Source organism: Amphiprion ocellaris, chromosome 10 (genome assembly GCF_022539595.1).
Source record: "Amphiprion ocellaris isolate individual 3 ecotype Okinawa chromosome 10, ASM2253959v1, whole genome shotgun sequence".
Lineage (NCBI taxonomy): Eukaryota > Metazoa > Chordata > Actinopteri > Pomacentridae > Amphiprion > Amphiprion ocellaris.
Genome location: NC_072775.1, coordinates 36,046,739 through 36,062,611, shown reverse-complemented (window position 1 = coordinate 36,062,611; position 15,873 = coordinate 36,046,739). Strand labels below are relative to the sequence as shown.

Genomic DNA, 15,873 nt, shown 5'->3' with positions numbered 1-15,873 from the left:
TTTTAAAAAAAAAAAAAAAAAAATGTATATTTTTTTCACAGTGAAAACACCCACATTTTCAACATTTTTGGGAAATTTTTAAAAATTTTTTGGTGGAAAAAAATGTTTAAAAAAATGTTTAAGAACATTCACAAAAAGTCAACCAAAATCCAGGGAATTTCACAGGATTTTGGTTGATTTTTATGTGAATGTTCTTAAAGAAAATATTAGAAGTTTTACTGATATATATGTAATCACTTTAGATATTTTTAGGATTTTTTGGTAAGGTTTTTCTCATTTTTGGAAAATATGTACAATTTTTAATTCTTGCCAAATTTGGGGATTTAAAAAAAAAAAAACTTTTAAGGGAAAGTTTTAAGGAATTTTCTTCCTGAAGATTTTAGCAAATTTTTTTATAAATTTGGGGAATTTTTTTTCTGAATTTTTGGATTTTTTTCAGACAAGGAAACTATATTTTTTGGTGCTGTAAATGAGGACAACAGGAGGGTTAATATTAAACATTTCAGATAAATTTACATAAAGACATTCTAAAGTCTTAACAGGTTTAAATATTGATGTTAATTCATAGCAGAAATCTTCTTTTTCTTTAAATGTTTGGTTTAAATTTACAGATTTGTTCTCAATGAATGAAACTGGTTCTGGTAGAAACAATAAAACCAACAAAAACGCTTTATTGTCAAAACTGTTGAAATCTTTTTATTAAACTGAAAGACTTGATGTCGACTCAAATAAGACGTTTTTAAAACCTTTTTTAAAAAAACAAACCTGGGACAAACATTCTGCTGATAAAAGAAACATATGGTGAAGAAAGTGCTTTTCTCTTTAAACTAGAACATTCTGCCTGAAGAGTTAAAGGGTCTCTGATTAAAAACTCTACAGACTAAAGAACCTTTTCCCAGCCGCAAGAACGCTCGACCGGACCGACGAGTTCTATTCCAGAAACCCAGAAAGAGTTTTGATCCAGAGGTTCCCCTGGTCGCCACACGGGGGCAGCAAACGCTTGAAGGAAACTTCATTTATTCTGATTTAAAACTACAATCTGTGCCTTCAAAACTCAGGAGTTCAGTTAAAATAAGATTTTACCTTTAGTTCAGGAACAGAAATGTTCATAAAATACGAATAAAACTCAACATTTCTGTTCAAAACCACCTGAAAACATTTCAGAATTTTAAAAAAGCTTCACTCCTGATATGAAGTCTGATTATCAGGTTTAATTCATTCATTATCAGATCAATATCTGTGATTATTGCATCAAGCTGCTGTGATGGTTCTGCAGAATTCCACCTTAACATATCTACAGCTTTATTCTGACCAGTTTACACGTCATAAAAAAGGAAAATGTTCATCTGATGAACTAAAACTACGACAAGTCAGAATTAAAGTAGAAAAGTCCTTTTCCAGGTGACTGGAGTCAAACTGGACGTCTGTGGATCAGAATCTGGAATAAAACTCATCGTCCGTTGACACGTTGAACTGCTTTAGTTTAATCCTGAACCCTCCTTTAATAGAATCTATAAACTTCTGTTTCCCCCCAGATAATACGTTGCTTTTTATTTCTTATATTAGCAAAGATTCAAGAGCAAACCATTCTTGAACATCTCGTCATATAGTTCTAAAAGAGGAACAAAATAAATTAATCCGCTTCTTTTTGTACATACTTACATGATGTGAGTTTGAAAAGTAAAGCTGTTCCTGAATGAAAGGAGCTCAGAAATAAAACGTGAAGCTAACGTAAAGCTAACGTACCTCCCGGTAAACGGAGGGAAAGATTCCCTCGTATCAAAACGGTCGATGTCGTAAAAATGCAGAATATCAGTTTGTTGTGTAAAGATCGTTGTGGAAAAAATAGAATGAACTTTATGGAGGACGTGCTAAAAACAGAAAGCAAAATAAAAGGCGAGGGTTTAAAAGTCAGAATCTGCTGCCTCCTACTGGACGATGAAGACGAACCGCCTGGGAGGAAGATCCGCCTGGCAGACGGAGATCAGGGTGGTAAGAATCCATAAGCTTCTGGCAGCTCCACCAGGGGGTGCTACATGTTGCAGCTCCACCAGGGGGTGCTACGCTACATGTTGCAGCTCCACCAAGGGGCGCTATGCTACATGCTGTAGGCCACCAGGGGGCGCTACATGTTGTAGGCCACATAGATGGGATCCAGCTGGTCGGCCAGGAAGCCATCTCTCAGGTGCATCCGCTGCTTCTCGCCGCGGGAGTTGATGGGGATGACGCCGATGTCGACCACCACCACCACGCCCACAATCAGGTAGTGCTCCTCCAGGACCACGTTGGTGACCAGCGGGACCAGGTCCAGGGCCTCCTGCTCCGAGCCGTCCAGCTCCACCACCACCACCAGCAGGTTGGTCCACGTGAACACGGCGCTGCAACGGAACCAAAGAACCCAGTTTGAATCGCAGCAACGCCATCTTTATCGCCTTCTAAAGATTGTTGTCGGTTAGCATTAGCTGTTAGCATGACGTGCAACACATGATTGCTGATGTTTATGGTTCCACCAGGAACAGTTCTGCTCATAGAAGGTCATTCATTAAGAAGCTTTTATCAGATTTATTAGTACCTTAAACCTGCATTCTGTCCACTAGCCAGCAGGGGGCAACTCCTCCACTAGCAGACTGAATAGAAGTCTGGGAGAAAACGAGTCGACTTGTCGCCTGATTAATGAACTCGGTAAACGTTTTCCTGATGGGTTTCTGGTCTCAGTCGGTGGTTTCTGGTGTTTTTTAGCCCATCATGATGTTGATTCAGTAAATTCTGATTCAGTTTGGATGAAAATAAACCAGGACGCTGCAAGTGTTTGAGGGCGGGACTAAAATCTGATTGACAAGTGATCACAACATGCTAGTCCTGATGTTTAGATCTGCTGTTAGAAAGAACGTAGATTTAAAGGACAGCAGCTCTGGTTGGAGGACATTAACCTCCTCAGAGTCGTTGTCACGGTGCCCATTGCTAGATAAACTCCCACAATGCTCTCTGCCTTCCCTGTGATCCATAACAACAGGTTAACTTCACTTTAAGGCTCACAGTTGATTTTAAAGACTGGATGGATTCCTGCAGATTTTCTACGACACATTCAACTCCAGCTTTTAGCTTTAACTGCTTCCTGTAGCATCTCAGAGTTCCACAGCTGGACCATCCAACCCTCAGAAGGACATCAGTGAAGGTCTTTAAACCGTGTGTCTGGCATGTGTCTGGTGTTCCTCACCACTCCGTGATGCTCTTGTGCGTCCTGATGACGGAGGTCTCGATGTCGATGGGGTGGTACCTCATCCCTCGGAGCTCCATGGCTTCCTCCAGAGCTCCGACCACGTAGAGGGCATCATGACGTTCTGCAGACAGAAACACCTCAGGATCAATCTGCTGTCTTCAGTCAGTTTATTGCAGAAAAACACCAGAAAAGAGTTAAAAACTTCCAGATGATTGTCATTTCTGTAGAAGCTCGGCTGGTTCGTACCTCCGCTGGCGTCGGTCAGCTCGGTTCTGCGGAGGAACCCCAGGTACCCGGTTCTGGCCCAGATGGTCTGAGTGTCTCCGAAGCTCAGTCTGGAGCTGAAGTGGTCAGACTGCAGCGTCTCGTCTCCGTAGACGGTGAAGTAACCACTGGAGTTATGACCGCTGTGGACCCAGATCTGGAAAAACCGACAACCTGCTCAGCCTGGGACATGTTTAACACATTCAACATACTAAATACGTTAAACCTCGAGGACTCGTTGGATTATTGGAGATCAGAACCACAGACTTCAGAACACATCAAACAACAGCATCCAGATTTTCCAGATGTTCTAGATGTTCACCATCAGTCAGATGGAGCAGTTAAAAATTCAGTGTAAACACGTTCGACCACCAATATTATTTTTAAAGTAGTTTTAACTAACATTAATAAGTTAGCATATTTATATTTCATTTTAATCATTTTAGTCAACATTAGCATCTTAGCATAACATGTTAAAGTGCTAAAGGTACAATAATATTTAATGTTTATAGTTTAACATGGCTGAAGTCGTCACATTAATATTTGATTTTAGCAGCTTAACTTCAGATTACTGTCATTTTTACCAGGTTAGCACATTAATATTTAACTTCAATCAGATTAGCATGTTAGCTTTAACATGTTAGCATGGTCAAAGTTAGCAAAATCTTAACAAATATCAATAATTTGAGCTAACATTAGCATGTTAGCCATAACATTTCACAGTGCCAAGTTACAATAGGAATACTTAATCTTGACAGTACTAACATTAGCATTTTAGCCTTAATGTGCTAACATTCTCAAAGTTAGCACATTAATATTTAATGTCAACCATTTGAACTCACATTAGCATATTAGCTTTGACATGTAACATGGTCAAAATTTTAGCCCATATTAATAATTTGAGCTAACATTAGCATGTTAGCCTTAGTGTGCTAACATTGTCAAAAACATTGTTGAAATTTTAAAATAATAATTCAGAAAATAAACCCAGCTGCAGCTAAAGAATATTTCCACTGTCCATGAATCTGTCGATTAAGTTCCGCAGTACCTGATCAGCTGTTTGGTCTAAAATGTCAGAAAATGGTGAAAAATGTGGATCAGAGTTTCTTAAAGTCGAACAAACGTCTTATTTTGACCAAAGATCTCCAGTTGACTGAAGTGGAGGAAAGAAACCAGAAAATATTCTCATTTAAGAAGCTGAAGTTCCTCAAAAATGACTCGAACCGATTGATGGCTCATTGGAACGGATCAATAGAGCAACATCATCTAAAGTTCAGACCCACCTCCCCCAGATGTGACTCTCCCATTGGTCCCTTGGTCTCTGGGTTGGCGATGATGATTCGGACTCCCGGCAGGATCTGCTCAGACGAAACCGACCAATCAGAGAAAGCCATCCAACGTTAAGCCGTCTTTTAGCTCTAAAACCACTTTTACCTTCCCAGACTCCATCAGAGGTAAACTGTGAGGTGACCCCCGCTCCACCAGCCGGACCCTGCAGAGAAAATCCAGAACATGAGCTTAGCTTTAGGGTTAGCTTTAGGGTTAGCTTTGTATGGGTTAGCTTTATGGTTAGCTTTGTATGGGTTAGCTTAAGAGTTAGCTTTGTATGGGTTAGCTTTAGTGCTATCTTTAGTGCTAGCTTTAGGGTTAGCTTTAGGATTAGCTTTGTATGGGTTAGCTTTAGGGTTAGCTTTGCATGGGTTAGCTTTAGAGTTAGCTTTAGGGTTAGCTTTGTATGGGCTAGCTTTAGTGTTAGCTTTAGGGTTAGCTTTAGGGCTAGTTCATCACCAACAGACAGAGGATGTTTCCAGGTGAGCTCACCTGTCGTGTCGCAGCGCCCTCATGTCCACGAACACGGTGGTGGGGTCGGGTCCTGAGGTGCCCTGAAAAACACCACAACACGGTCAGTACTGCGTTCTACTGTAGTACTAATGGTACTCCTAGCAGGCTGCTAGAGGCCTCCAGCAGGAAACAGAACGTTTCTGAAACAGAAAATAAAAAGCAGCAGAACCCAGATTCTAGTCGACTGACGAGCAAACAAACAGAACCAGCAGGAAGCAGCTTTAAGAAGGAAGAACGAAGGAAAAGATGATGAGAGGTTCAATACAAACACGTTAAAACTGCTGCAGATCTGATTTTAAAGATCCCAGCTGATCTCAGATCTGCTGAGGAGAATCAGCTGGTTCAGACTCCGACCTCTTCCTTCCTCCTCCACACAGCGGCATGCTGGGAAACAAAGGCCAACAACCAGAAACACCATCAGGCGGAACAACTGCAGCTCTGAACACAACAAACCCTCGGACAGGAAGCAGAAACATGCAGATATAATATATACAGTGGGGATCGAAAGTTTGGGCACCCCAGGTAAGTTTGTATTAATGTGCATAAAGAAGCCAAGGAAAGATGGAAAAATCTCCAAAAGGCATCAAATTACAGATAAGACATTCTTATGTCAAAAAAAAGTTAGATTTTATTTCAATCATTTACACTTTCAAAATAACAGAAAACACAATAATGACGTCTGCAAAAGTTTGGGCACCCTGCAGAGTTAATACCTTGTACTGCCCCCTTTGGCAAGTATCACAGCTGGCTTGTAGCCAGCTAAGAGTCTTTAAGTTCTTGTTTGAGGTATCTTCACCCATTCTTCCTTACAAAAGTCTTCCAGTTCTTTGAGATTTCTGGGCTGTCTGTCACACATTGCTCTTTTAAGGTCTATCTATAGATTTTCAATGATGTTGAGGTCAGGAGATTGTGAAGGCCATGGCAAAACCTTCAGTTTACGCCTCTTGATGTAATCCACCGTGGATTTTGAGGCGTGTTTCAGATCATTGTCCATTTTTAGAAGCCATCCTGTCTTTAACTTCAGCTTTTTCACAGATGGCATCAAGTTAGCATCCAAAATTTGCTGAAATTTTATTGAATCCATTTTTCCTTCTACTCATGAAACGTTCCCTGTGCCACTGGCTGCAATACAACCCCAAAGCATGACTGATCCACCACCATGCTTAACAGTTGGACAGAGGTTCTGTTCATTAAATTCTGTGCCCTTTCTTCTCCAAACGTACCTTTGCTCATTGCGGCCAAAAAGTTCTATTTTAACCTCATTGGTCCACAGAACTTGTTTCCAAAATGCATCAGGCTTGTCTATATGTTCATTTGCAAACTTCAAATGCTGATTTTAGTGGTGAGGATGCAGAAGAGGCTTTCTTCTGATGGCTCTTCCATGAAGACCATATTTGTACAAGTATCTCTTTATAGTGGAATAGTGTACCACAACTCCAGTGTCTGCCAGATCTTTCTGGAGGGATCATGCAGTCAAACGTGGGTTTTGACTTGCTTTTCTCACAATCCTGCGAACTGTTCTGTCTGATATTTTTCTTGGTCTTCCAGATCTTGCTTTAACTTCCACTGTTTCTGATGACTGCCATTTCTTAATTACATTCCGAACAGAGGATATTAGCATCTGAAAATGCTTTGCTATCTTCTTATAGACTTCTCCTGCTTTGTGAGCATCAACTACTTTCAGTTTCAGTGTTCTAGACAACTGCTTAGAAGAACCCATGGTGCTGATTGTTGGGGTAAGATCAGATGAATCTGGGCATTTAAAACCTTTGAGATTGACATCACCTGGTCTTTCCAGACAATGATTGTGAACAATCCATGACACTGTCAGGTCTCAGCTTTCCAAAGGGGGTGGTGCATGCTATAAACTCTGCAGGGTGCCCAAAGTTTATATTAATATAAATTTTTACCTGGGGTGCCCAAACTTTCGATCCCCACTGTATAGAAATAAATCTATAGAGATATTATATATAGATATAAATATATAAATATATAAATATATATATATATATATATATATATATATATATATATATATATATATATATATATATATATATATATATATATATATGTGTGTGTGTGTGTGTAAACTAGTGGTGGGACACGATTAAATTTTTAAAAATTAATTACAGGTTTTGTAATTAATCGCAATTAATTGCAGTTTTGTCAAATAGCAATATTTGACACAATAAGTGAAGTTTTTCAATTCAAATAAAATTGTGGTTGACAGTTGAATCAATGAATAGACATATATGTGTTTATAATTTAAAATTTATTTAAAAAAGGAAAATGGGACATATAGAAAAAACTGATTTTGATGACTTAAAGCCTGAATTTAGTTGTTTTTTCCACTGTATGGCACATAAAATCAGCATAAGTAGTTCAAGGAGCTTCAGAAAGTTGAAAATCCAGAAATTCATTCTGTTTTCATCTTTTCTGGGTCTGATAAATGGTGGAATTTTGATGGTTCTTTTTATAGGAATATCAATCTTTATTTATGTAATTTTTTTTATCAACAAAAAGTTTATAATGAAGTTATTAAAAGAGATATTTTTGTTGTTTAGGTTATTCCTCCTCCAAGGAGGCAGAGCCTCGATGGAGTAAAACCTTAAACCACAAAAATGTTTCATTTCTATTTATCTGCATTTTTCATCTGTCTGCTACATTCACAGATTATTGCAAATCTAAGTGCAATTATAGCGATTTTATTCAACATTTTAAGACTTTCTGTAAACTCAAGCACTGTCTAGAAAAGTGGTCTATTATGGGATGGCTACACCGTTAGCCGTTAGCATGACTCGTAGCTACGTTAGCTCTGGTGCTAACAGCAACATGTTTTACATTGAGGTGATACCGTCAGCTTGAAGTGATGCAGTGATCAGAAAACTCTTTGTTGTACAATTTACACACAACCAGTCTTTTATCCAAGCTGCCATCAGGAAGATTTTTAAAAGAAAACTTTCTGTCCAACAAGCTCAATCTGGTCTTCCTTCACTGTTCACCAGAGCCTGACTTCACTCAGTGCTTCCTGTGCTTCTTCTTCATGGCTACAAACAGACTTTAGGTTCATTACCGCCACCTACTGGGCTGAAGTGTTCATCAGAGTTACCAGAAATGAGGGAACTGAGGAGGGTGCAATTAATTGCGTTATCATGTTTAACGCGTTATTTCCCCTGTAATTAATTAATCGAAATTAACGCATTAAGGTCCCAGCCCTAAAATAAACAGGAAGCTGCTTCACTACAAACTAAAATAAATAAATAAATACAAATCTGAGCTTTAAACTGTAAAACAGAAAAGGTTTCATGGATATTTTCGTAAATTCAATTTTGAATTAGTTGTTAATTTTCAGTTTCTCAGTTATTGTCAATTATTAATACTACATTTACCCTCTAGTACTACATTTACCCTCTAATACTACATTTACCCTCTAATACTACATTTACCCTCTAATACTACATTTACCCTCTAGTACTACATTTACCCTCTAACACTACATTTACCCTCTAATACTACATTTACCCTCTAGTACTACATTTACCCTCTAGTGCTACATTTACCCTCTAATACTACATTTACCCTCTAGTACTACATTTACCCTCTAGTGCTACATTTACCCTCTAATACTACATTTACCCTCTAGTACTACATTTACCCTCCGGCACTATATTTACCCTCTAATACTACATTTACCCTCTAATACTACATTTACCCTCTAGTACTACATTTACCCTCTAATACTACATTTACCCTCTAGTACTATATTTACCCTCTAGTACAACATTTATCCTCTAATACTACATTTACCCTCTAATACTACATTTATCCTCTAATACTACATTTAGGGGAGTAGTGATCTAAAGCCAGCTGAGGTGGTTGGAGGTGATTGGTTGTGGTTGGTTAGAAGTGGCTGCACATGATTGGTTGAGGTGGTTTCCTACCTGGTCGACCAGCTTTCCCAGCCTGTGAGGCTACAGCAGCGAAGAAGGAGGAGGGCGGAGACAAAACCAGGTATGAGGAAATGTGGGTGGGGTTATGCAAAACAGAGACAGGAAGAGGGAGGAGACATGTCCAAATGGAAAACTCAAAGAAAGGAAGCAAGCAACATCTGGTCGGTTAAAGGTTAAATCCAGATGTTAAAGCTCACAGCAGGCTGGAAAATAACGGTAAATTTAGAATTCTAAATGCAGTTAGAGACCAAGCAGATGATGGAAATAATTACTGATGTTAAAACCTGAAGTTGTATTTCATATTTTAGCTTTAAACTGATATCAGAGGACTGGTTTAATGAACAGGAACTGATTTAAGGAGCAGGAACTGATTTAAGGAGCAGGAACTGGTTTAATGAACAGGAACTGGTTTAATGAACAGGAACTGGTTTAATGAACAGGAACTGATTTGATTCCTCCAGACTTTCAGAACAGATTTGTGTGACTTTTCTGATTTTGGCTGCAGATGGAAGCTGAGATGTTTGATGATCTTGAAATGGAGAGAAGAAGCTGAAACCTGAACCAGTCGGTTTGCTGGTTTAACTCTGACAATCTGCTGCTGGATCAATCAAATGTACGAACACTTCCAACATTAACGTCTGTGTGGTTTTTAGTCTGTAGAATTAAAATAATCTAATTTAAAATGCTGATGAGCCTCTAAACCTTTAATAAAAGCTCAAAGTTGTGAAACTCGTGACAGTTAGGTGGTTTCTCCTCAGAAAGTCAAACATAAGAAAAGAACTTCTGATGTTTCCTGGTTTCCAGGTCGAAGACAATTACATCGTTTGGAAATGTGCTGATTTAGTGAAAAGATCGACAGAAGTTTCATCTCCAGATCAGATGTTGGTTCATGTTCATCTGAAAAATCTACAGAGAATGTTCCTCTACATCCCATGACCAGCAAAATCTGTCAAATTAAATAAAAATATGAAAAACCTTTCTATACGGAGGAAAACTGGATCACAGTGAGAAAAAAAAGCAGATTTTGTTTTTTAGCAGATACCTCGAATACAGTACATTTGGAAAGAATAAATCATTGCTTTTGTAAGAAAACACATCCAAACTAAAAGCAGTTTAAGGAGTTAATGTGCTTCAAACTGGAATTCCTGCTGACGTCAAGTTAGCAAAACGTGCAAAGTTTCTGCTAGCAGAGAAGCTAAAGCTAATTTTTGTTTCTAGTATTCATGCTGCAGATGAACTACTCTATTTCATGTGTACATTTATATACTGCAGTGAACTAAAGCTTACATCCGCATTTATCATTCAGTCTTTAGTTTCCTAGAACTCTGAATTTATGATGGAACCATTGAAACACGAATCTTTGTCACTAAGGCAACAGTGTGTTTTGGTTCTTTCATAGATTTATTAAAAGTCTTCTGGAAACCCAACAACATCAGCTGGATCATAAATATACAAACAACAACTTGACCTATCAGTGTTGTTGATGTAGAATGTTGTGTTAATCTAAGTTTCTTAGTTTCATGACCTCTTAACTCCTGAGTGATTCCAGTTGACTACAGCTGCTGACTCCTCTGATCCAGCTTAAATAGAACCATTAGATCCACTCATTAGACTCAAACACTACAGGGGGAAAATCTGAGGAGCTCAGCAAACATCTGAAGAAGAAAACCATTGACTTGAACTCAAAAGTTTCCTAAGTTGATACAAAAATTGGCCAAAATTGTCAAAAGTGACTCAAAAACTGCCTGAACTGACTGAAGAGATGTCTACATGGACATAAATTCATTCAGCGGTTGACCAAAGTGACTAAAACATGTCTAAAATTATTAACCCTTTGATGCATAACCTGGGTCAAAAGTGACCCGAATCCAATGGAAAATGGGTATCTCCTGATGTGGTCTACGCATCAAAGGGTTAAAAACCTGCCCAAACTGGAGCAAAAACTGTTAAGATTGACTCAAAATTAATCTAAATTTACTCAAAACCTTTCCAAGGTGACTGAAAACATTTCGATAATTATTCAAAAACTCCGCAAATTACCTCAAAAATTGCCCAAATTGACTCAAAAATAGTCTAAGGAGGATGGAAATATGTCTAACAATACTCAAAAGTAGCCTGATATGATGCAAAACTGGTTCAAACTAATTTAAAAATTGCCCAAATAGATCAAAACTGTCAAAACTGAATCAAAACTGGTCCAAACTGACTGGTGGAGACATCTACATTCACTCATAAATTCACTCAACAATTGTCCAAATTGAAAAAAACATGTCTAATTTTTAAAAAAAACTTTCCCAAATTGACACAAAAACAGTTAAAATTGACTCAGAACTTGTCCAAATTTATGCAAAAGTATTCCAAAGTGACTGAAAACATCTAGAATGACTGAAAAACTACCCAAAATGACGCTAAAGTTGACCAAACTGACTCCAGAATCGTCCTAGATGACTGGAAATAAGTCCTGTGGTCAGATGGAACAAAAACTGAAGATGAAGCCTTTAACCCAAAGAACGCCAAACCTACCATCAAGCATGGAGGTGGCAGCATCATGCTCTGGGGTTTCTAGAAGAGCTTCTGGACTGGTTTCAGACTGGATGTTGAACTGGTTCTGGACTTTCTTGGGACTGGTTTATGTTTGGTTCCAGTCTTGGTTCTTCTGGTTTTGGATGTGATTTAAAGTTGGTTTAGGATTTATTTTACTCTGGATCTGGTCCTGGATGAGGACTGGTTTCTTGGGCGGGTCATAGACTTTTTGAGGAGTAATTAGGTTTGGTTTTGGTCCCGATTTTCGACCTTTTAAGGACTGGTTCAGGACGGGTTTCAGACCACTAGTAGAACCTACAACCATCAGCAGAAGGTTGATCTTGGACACAGTTGGATGTTTCAACCAGACAATGAGCCCAAACACACATCAGATGTGGTAAAGAAATGGTTCCATCAGGCTGGAATGAAGGTTCTAGACTGGTCTCCCCAAAGTTCTGACTTAGACCCATTAAGAACCTGAAGACTGATGAAGAAACAAGTCTGAGTCAGAAAGACAAGTTTAGCTGAACTGTACTAATTCTGGTGCCGTTCAACTAAATTTGTTGTCCTTCTGACATTGTCAGTGTAATGATACCGCCACCTCCATGCTTGACGGTAGATATAGTGTCCAGAAGAGTCAAAGATAAACCAGGAGATTGAAACCAGAAGAACCAAACTGAGGAGGAAACGGACAAATTTAACCAAACAGTAACATTAAAAGGGTGTTTTCCTTGCCACTGTCTCCTTAGGGCTTGCTCTGGGGTTCAGGCATATGGATTCTGTAAAGCGTCTTGAGACAATTTGACTGTAATTGGCGCTATATAAATAAAATTGAATTGAATTTCTGTTTGTATGTTTATGATCCAGCAGATGTTGTTGTATTTCAGAAGAACTTTAATAAATCTATGAAAGAATCAAAACGATTGTTTATTGTGACAAAGATTCATGCTTCAATGGTTCCATCATTAATCCAAAGTTCTAGGAGTCATTAGAAACTCAGACTGATGTTAAACTTGGACTTCACAGAAGGAACCTTAAGTTCTGGTCCGTTTCTTTCTATTATCTTCTACAGCTGGTAAATTTCTAGACCTAACTTCAGTCATCATCTCTGTTCTACAGCAGCTGGTTCTCCACCACTAAACTCCATTTAACAGTCTGACCACAATGTCACAGAACCAGACCAGAACCAGTGCAGAACCAGACAGGAACCAGAGCAGGACCAGAGCAGAACCAGACTAGAACCAGACTAGAACCAGACTAGAACCAGAGCAGAACCAGACTAGAACCAGAGCAGAACCCAACCAGAACCAGACTAGAACCAGAGCAGAACCCGACCAGAACCACACTAGAACCAGAGCAGGACCAGAACCAGAGCAGAACCAGAGCAGAGCCAGACCAGAACCCGACCAGAACCAGAGCAGAGCCAGACCAGAACCAGACCAGAACCAGAGCAGAACCAGGGACTTGTGACTACCTGCAGGCAGACGGCCAGGTTCACCCTGCAGCCGAACGAGGTGCTGACGGCTCGCGGATGGAGGCCAAGGTCCTTGAAGAGCTTGGAGAAGGACTGGGTCAAGGCGATCCGGGGACGCTCCTCAGCCACCACCACACAGGTTCTGACCCGGGACAGGTCCAGACCACGAGACTGAGGAGAGCAGCGGGACATCAGACGGCCGTTCTGATCCAGCGGGGGTCAGGCTCAGAGCCGGTCTCTTACCTTCAGGGCGTCGGTCTGCAGGCCCAGGCCTTTGGTGCAGAGCTCCATGACACTGTAGGAGCAGAAGGTGTCCCGGACCTTCTGCTGGCTGATGGACCACAGCCACAGGGACGGGTTCAGCTCCAGCTCCGACGGAGGGATCAGGATGGACCGGTGACCTGAGTAGACACTGCAGCAGAACACGAGTCAGATGGCAGAACACGAGTCTACCTGGAGAACACGAATCAACCTGAAGAACACGAGTCAAACTGGAGAACATGAGTCTACCTGGAGAACACAAGTCTACCTGGAGAACATGAATCAACCTGGAGAACACGAGTCAAACTGGAGAAGACGAGTCAACCTGGAGAACACCAGTCAGATGGCAGAACACAAGTCAACCTGGAGAACACGAGTCTACCTGGAGAACATGAGTCTACCAGTAGAACACGACTCTACCTGGAGAACACCAGTCAACCTGGAGAACACGAGTCAACCTGGAGAACACGAGTCAACCTGGAGAACACAAGTCTACCTGGAGAACATGAGTCTACCAGTAGAACACGAGTCCACTTGGAGAACACGAGTCAACCTGGAGAACACGAATCAACCTGGAGAACACAAGTCAAACTGGAGAACAGGAGTCTACCTGGAGAACACGAGTCAACCTGGAGAACACGAGTCTCCCAGTAGAACACGAGTCTACTTGGAGAACACGAGTCAACCTGGAGAACACAAATCAACCTGGAGAACACAAGTCAAACTGGAGAACACGAGTCTACCTGGAGAACATGAGTCAACCTGGAGAACACGAGTCAGATGGCAGAACACGAGTCTACCTGGAGAACACGAGTCTACCTGGAGAACACGAGTTTACCAGTAGAACACGAGTCAACCTGGAGCACAGAAGTATACCTGGAGAACACGAGTCTACCTGGAGAACACAAGTCTACCTGGAGAACACGTGTCAACCTGGAGAACAGGAGTCTACCTGGAGAACACGTGTCAACCTGGAGAACAGGAGTCTACCTGGAGAACACAAGTCTACCTGGAGAACACGTGTCAACCTGGAGAACACGAGTCAAACTGGAGAACACGAGTCTACCTGGAGAACACGAGTCTACCTGGAGAACACGAGTCAACCTGGAGAACACGAGTCTACCTGGAGAACACGAGTCTACCTGGAGAACATGAGTCAGATGGAAGAAGACGAGTCTACCTGGAGAACACGAGTCAGATGGCAGAACATGAGTCTACCTGGAGAACACGAATCAACCTGAAGAACACGAGTCAAACTGGAGAACACGAGTCTACCTGGAGAACACAAGTCTACCTGGAGAACATGAATCAACCTGGAGAACACGAGTCTACCTGGAGAACACGAGTTTACCAGTAGAACACGAGTCTACCTGGAGAACACGAGTCAACCACGAGAGCACGAGTCGACCTGGAGAACAAGAGTCTACCTGGAGAACATGAGTCAACCAAGCAATTTGTTGTTTTCCAATGTTTGACTGCTAATCTCTGTATTAATATTTGTATATTTTGGATTGAAAACAGTTATCTCTTCACACTTATTCGTCCAGATTTTCTCTGTTTTCCTAAATTTGTTCTCGTAAAGATCCTGAGAACGAATAGTGGGGCAGATAATTGAAACAATTGTTCAAATTGTCATACAAGCACCAAATTTTTCATGAACATTACTTTTTAGCAGTGTTTTCATTAAAGAACGTTAGCCACATAAAAATCCAAAATGGCCGCCAATGGCGGCCATTTTTCAAGATGGCGGACATTGGCATCATATTTTTGGCTCTTTGGTATATGTCTGGATCTTCTTACCCAATTTTGATGATATTAACACCATTTCTTGCATTTTTGGCAATACAGAATTCAATTATGACAAAAGCAAGGCTCTAACAATCATCAGAAAGCCACAAAACAATGATTTTACCTTACCGAAACTGTGTTATTGCAACACCATTACATTGTACTCTGTCATATTACAGGCAATAAAAAGGGCAAATAGTAAGCAAAGCATGTACATGTAAAGTCATTTCTATTATGAGTAGCTCAGCATTGTTCATGGATTCCACGTAAACACTATTCTGAGCAGGTGCAGCTGCACATGATCGTACAGCTCAAACCAAACTTGTAACATTTGCACCGTCCGCGACACTGCCTCTTGCACTGGCATTTCGTCAGCTGTAAGGAACTCTGAGCAACTGGTGGGAGTGCAGACCATAGGATGCTCCAGCAGTCTCCTTCTTGTTTCCATCCCCATTCAGCAGGACTCTCTTCTTCAGGCTGGCACACCAAAGCCTGACTCCATATACATGCTGCCTGGTATGCAGCACGTCTGATGTGCTGAACAAGAG

The 15,873-nt window shown here is 40.5% G+C and overlaps 1 protein-coding gene across 6 annotated transcripts in view; it reads right to left on the bottom strand.

The window, feature by feature from the left end:
• Positions 1–669: 669 nt before the first annotated feature.
• Positions 670–15,873, bottom strand: part of LOC111564482 (disco-interacting protein 2 homolog C) — a 125,553-nt gene continuing 110,349 nt past the window's right edge. For 3 of the 6 annotated variants that reach the window (XM_055014708.1, XM_055014705.1, XM_055014704.1), the window contains exons 30-38: positions 13,520–13,688; positions 13,277–13,447; positions 9,271–9,300; positions 5,306–5,367; positions 4,919–4,976; positions 4,768–4,842; positions 3,467–3,641; positions 3,218–3,341; positions 670–2,378 (exon numbers count right to left, since the gene is read on the bottom strand). In XM_055014708.1, coding sequence (XP_054870683.1) covers positions 2,126–2,378; positions 3,218–3,341; positions 3,467–3,641; positions 4,768–4,842; positions 4,919–4,976; positions 5,306–5,367; positions 9,271–9,300; positions 13,277–13,447; positions 13,520–13,688 — 1,117 coding nt within the window. In that variant the 3' untranslated portion in view covers positions 670–2,125. Of the gene's footprint in view, positions 2,379–3,217; positions 3,342–3,466; positions 3,642–4,767; positions 4,843–4,918; positions 4,977–5,305; positions 5,368–9,270; positions 9,301–13,276; positions 13,448–13,519; positions 13,689–15,873 lie in introns of those variants that run through there. The other 3 variants (XM_055014707.1, XM_055014706.1, XR_008603080.1) reach the window with 2 other exon arrangements.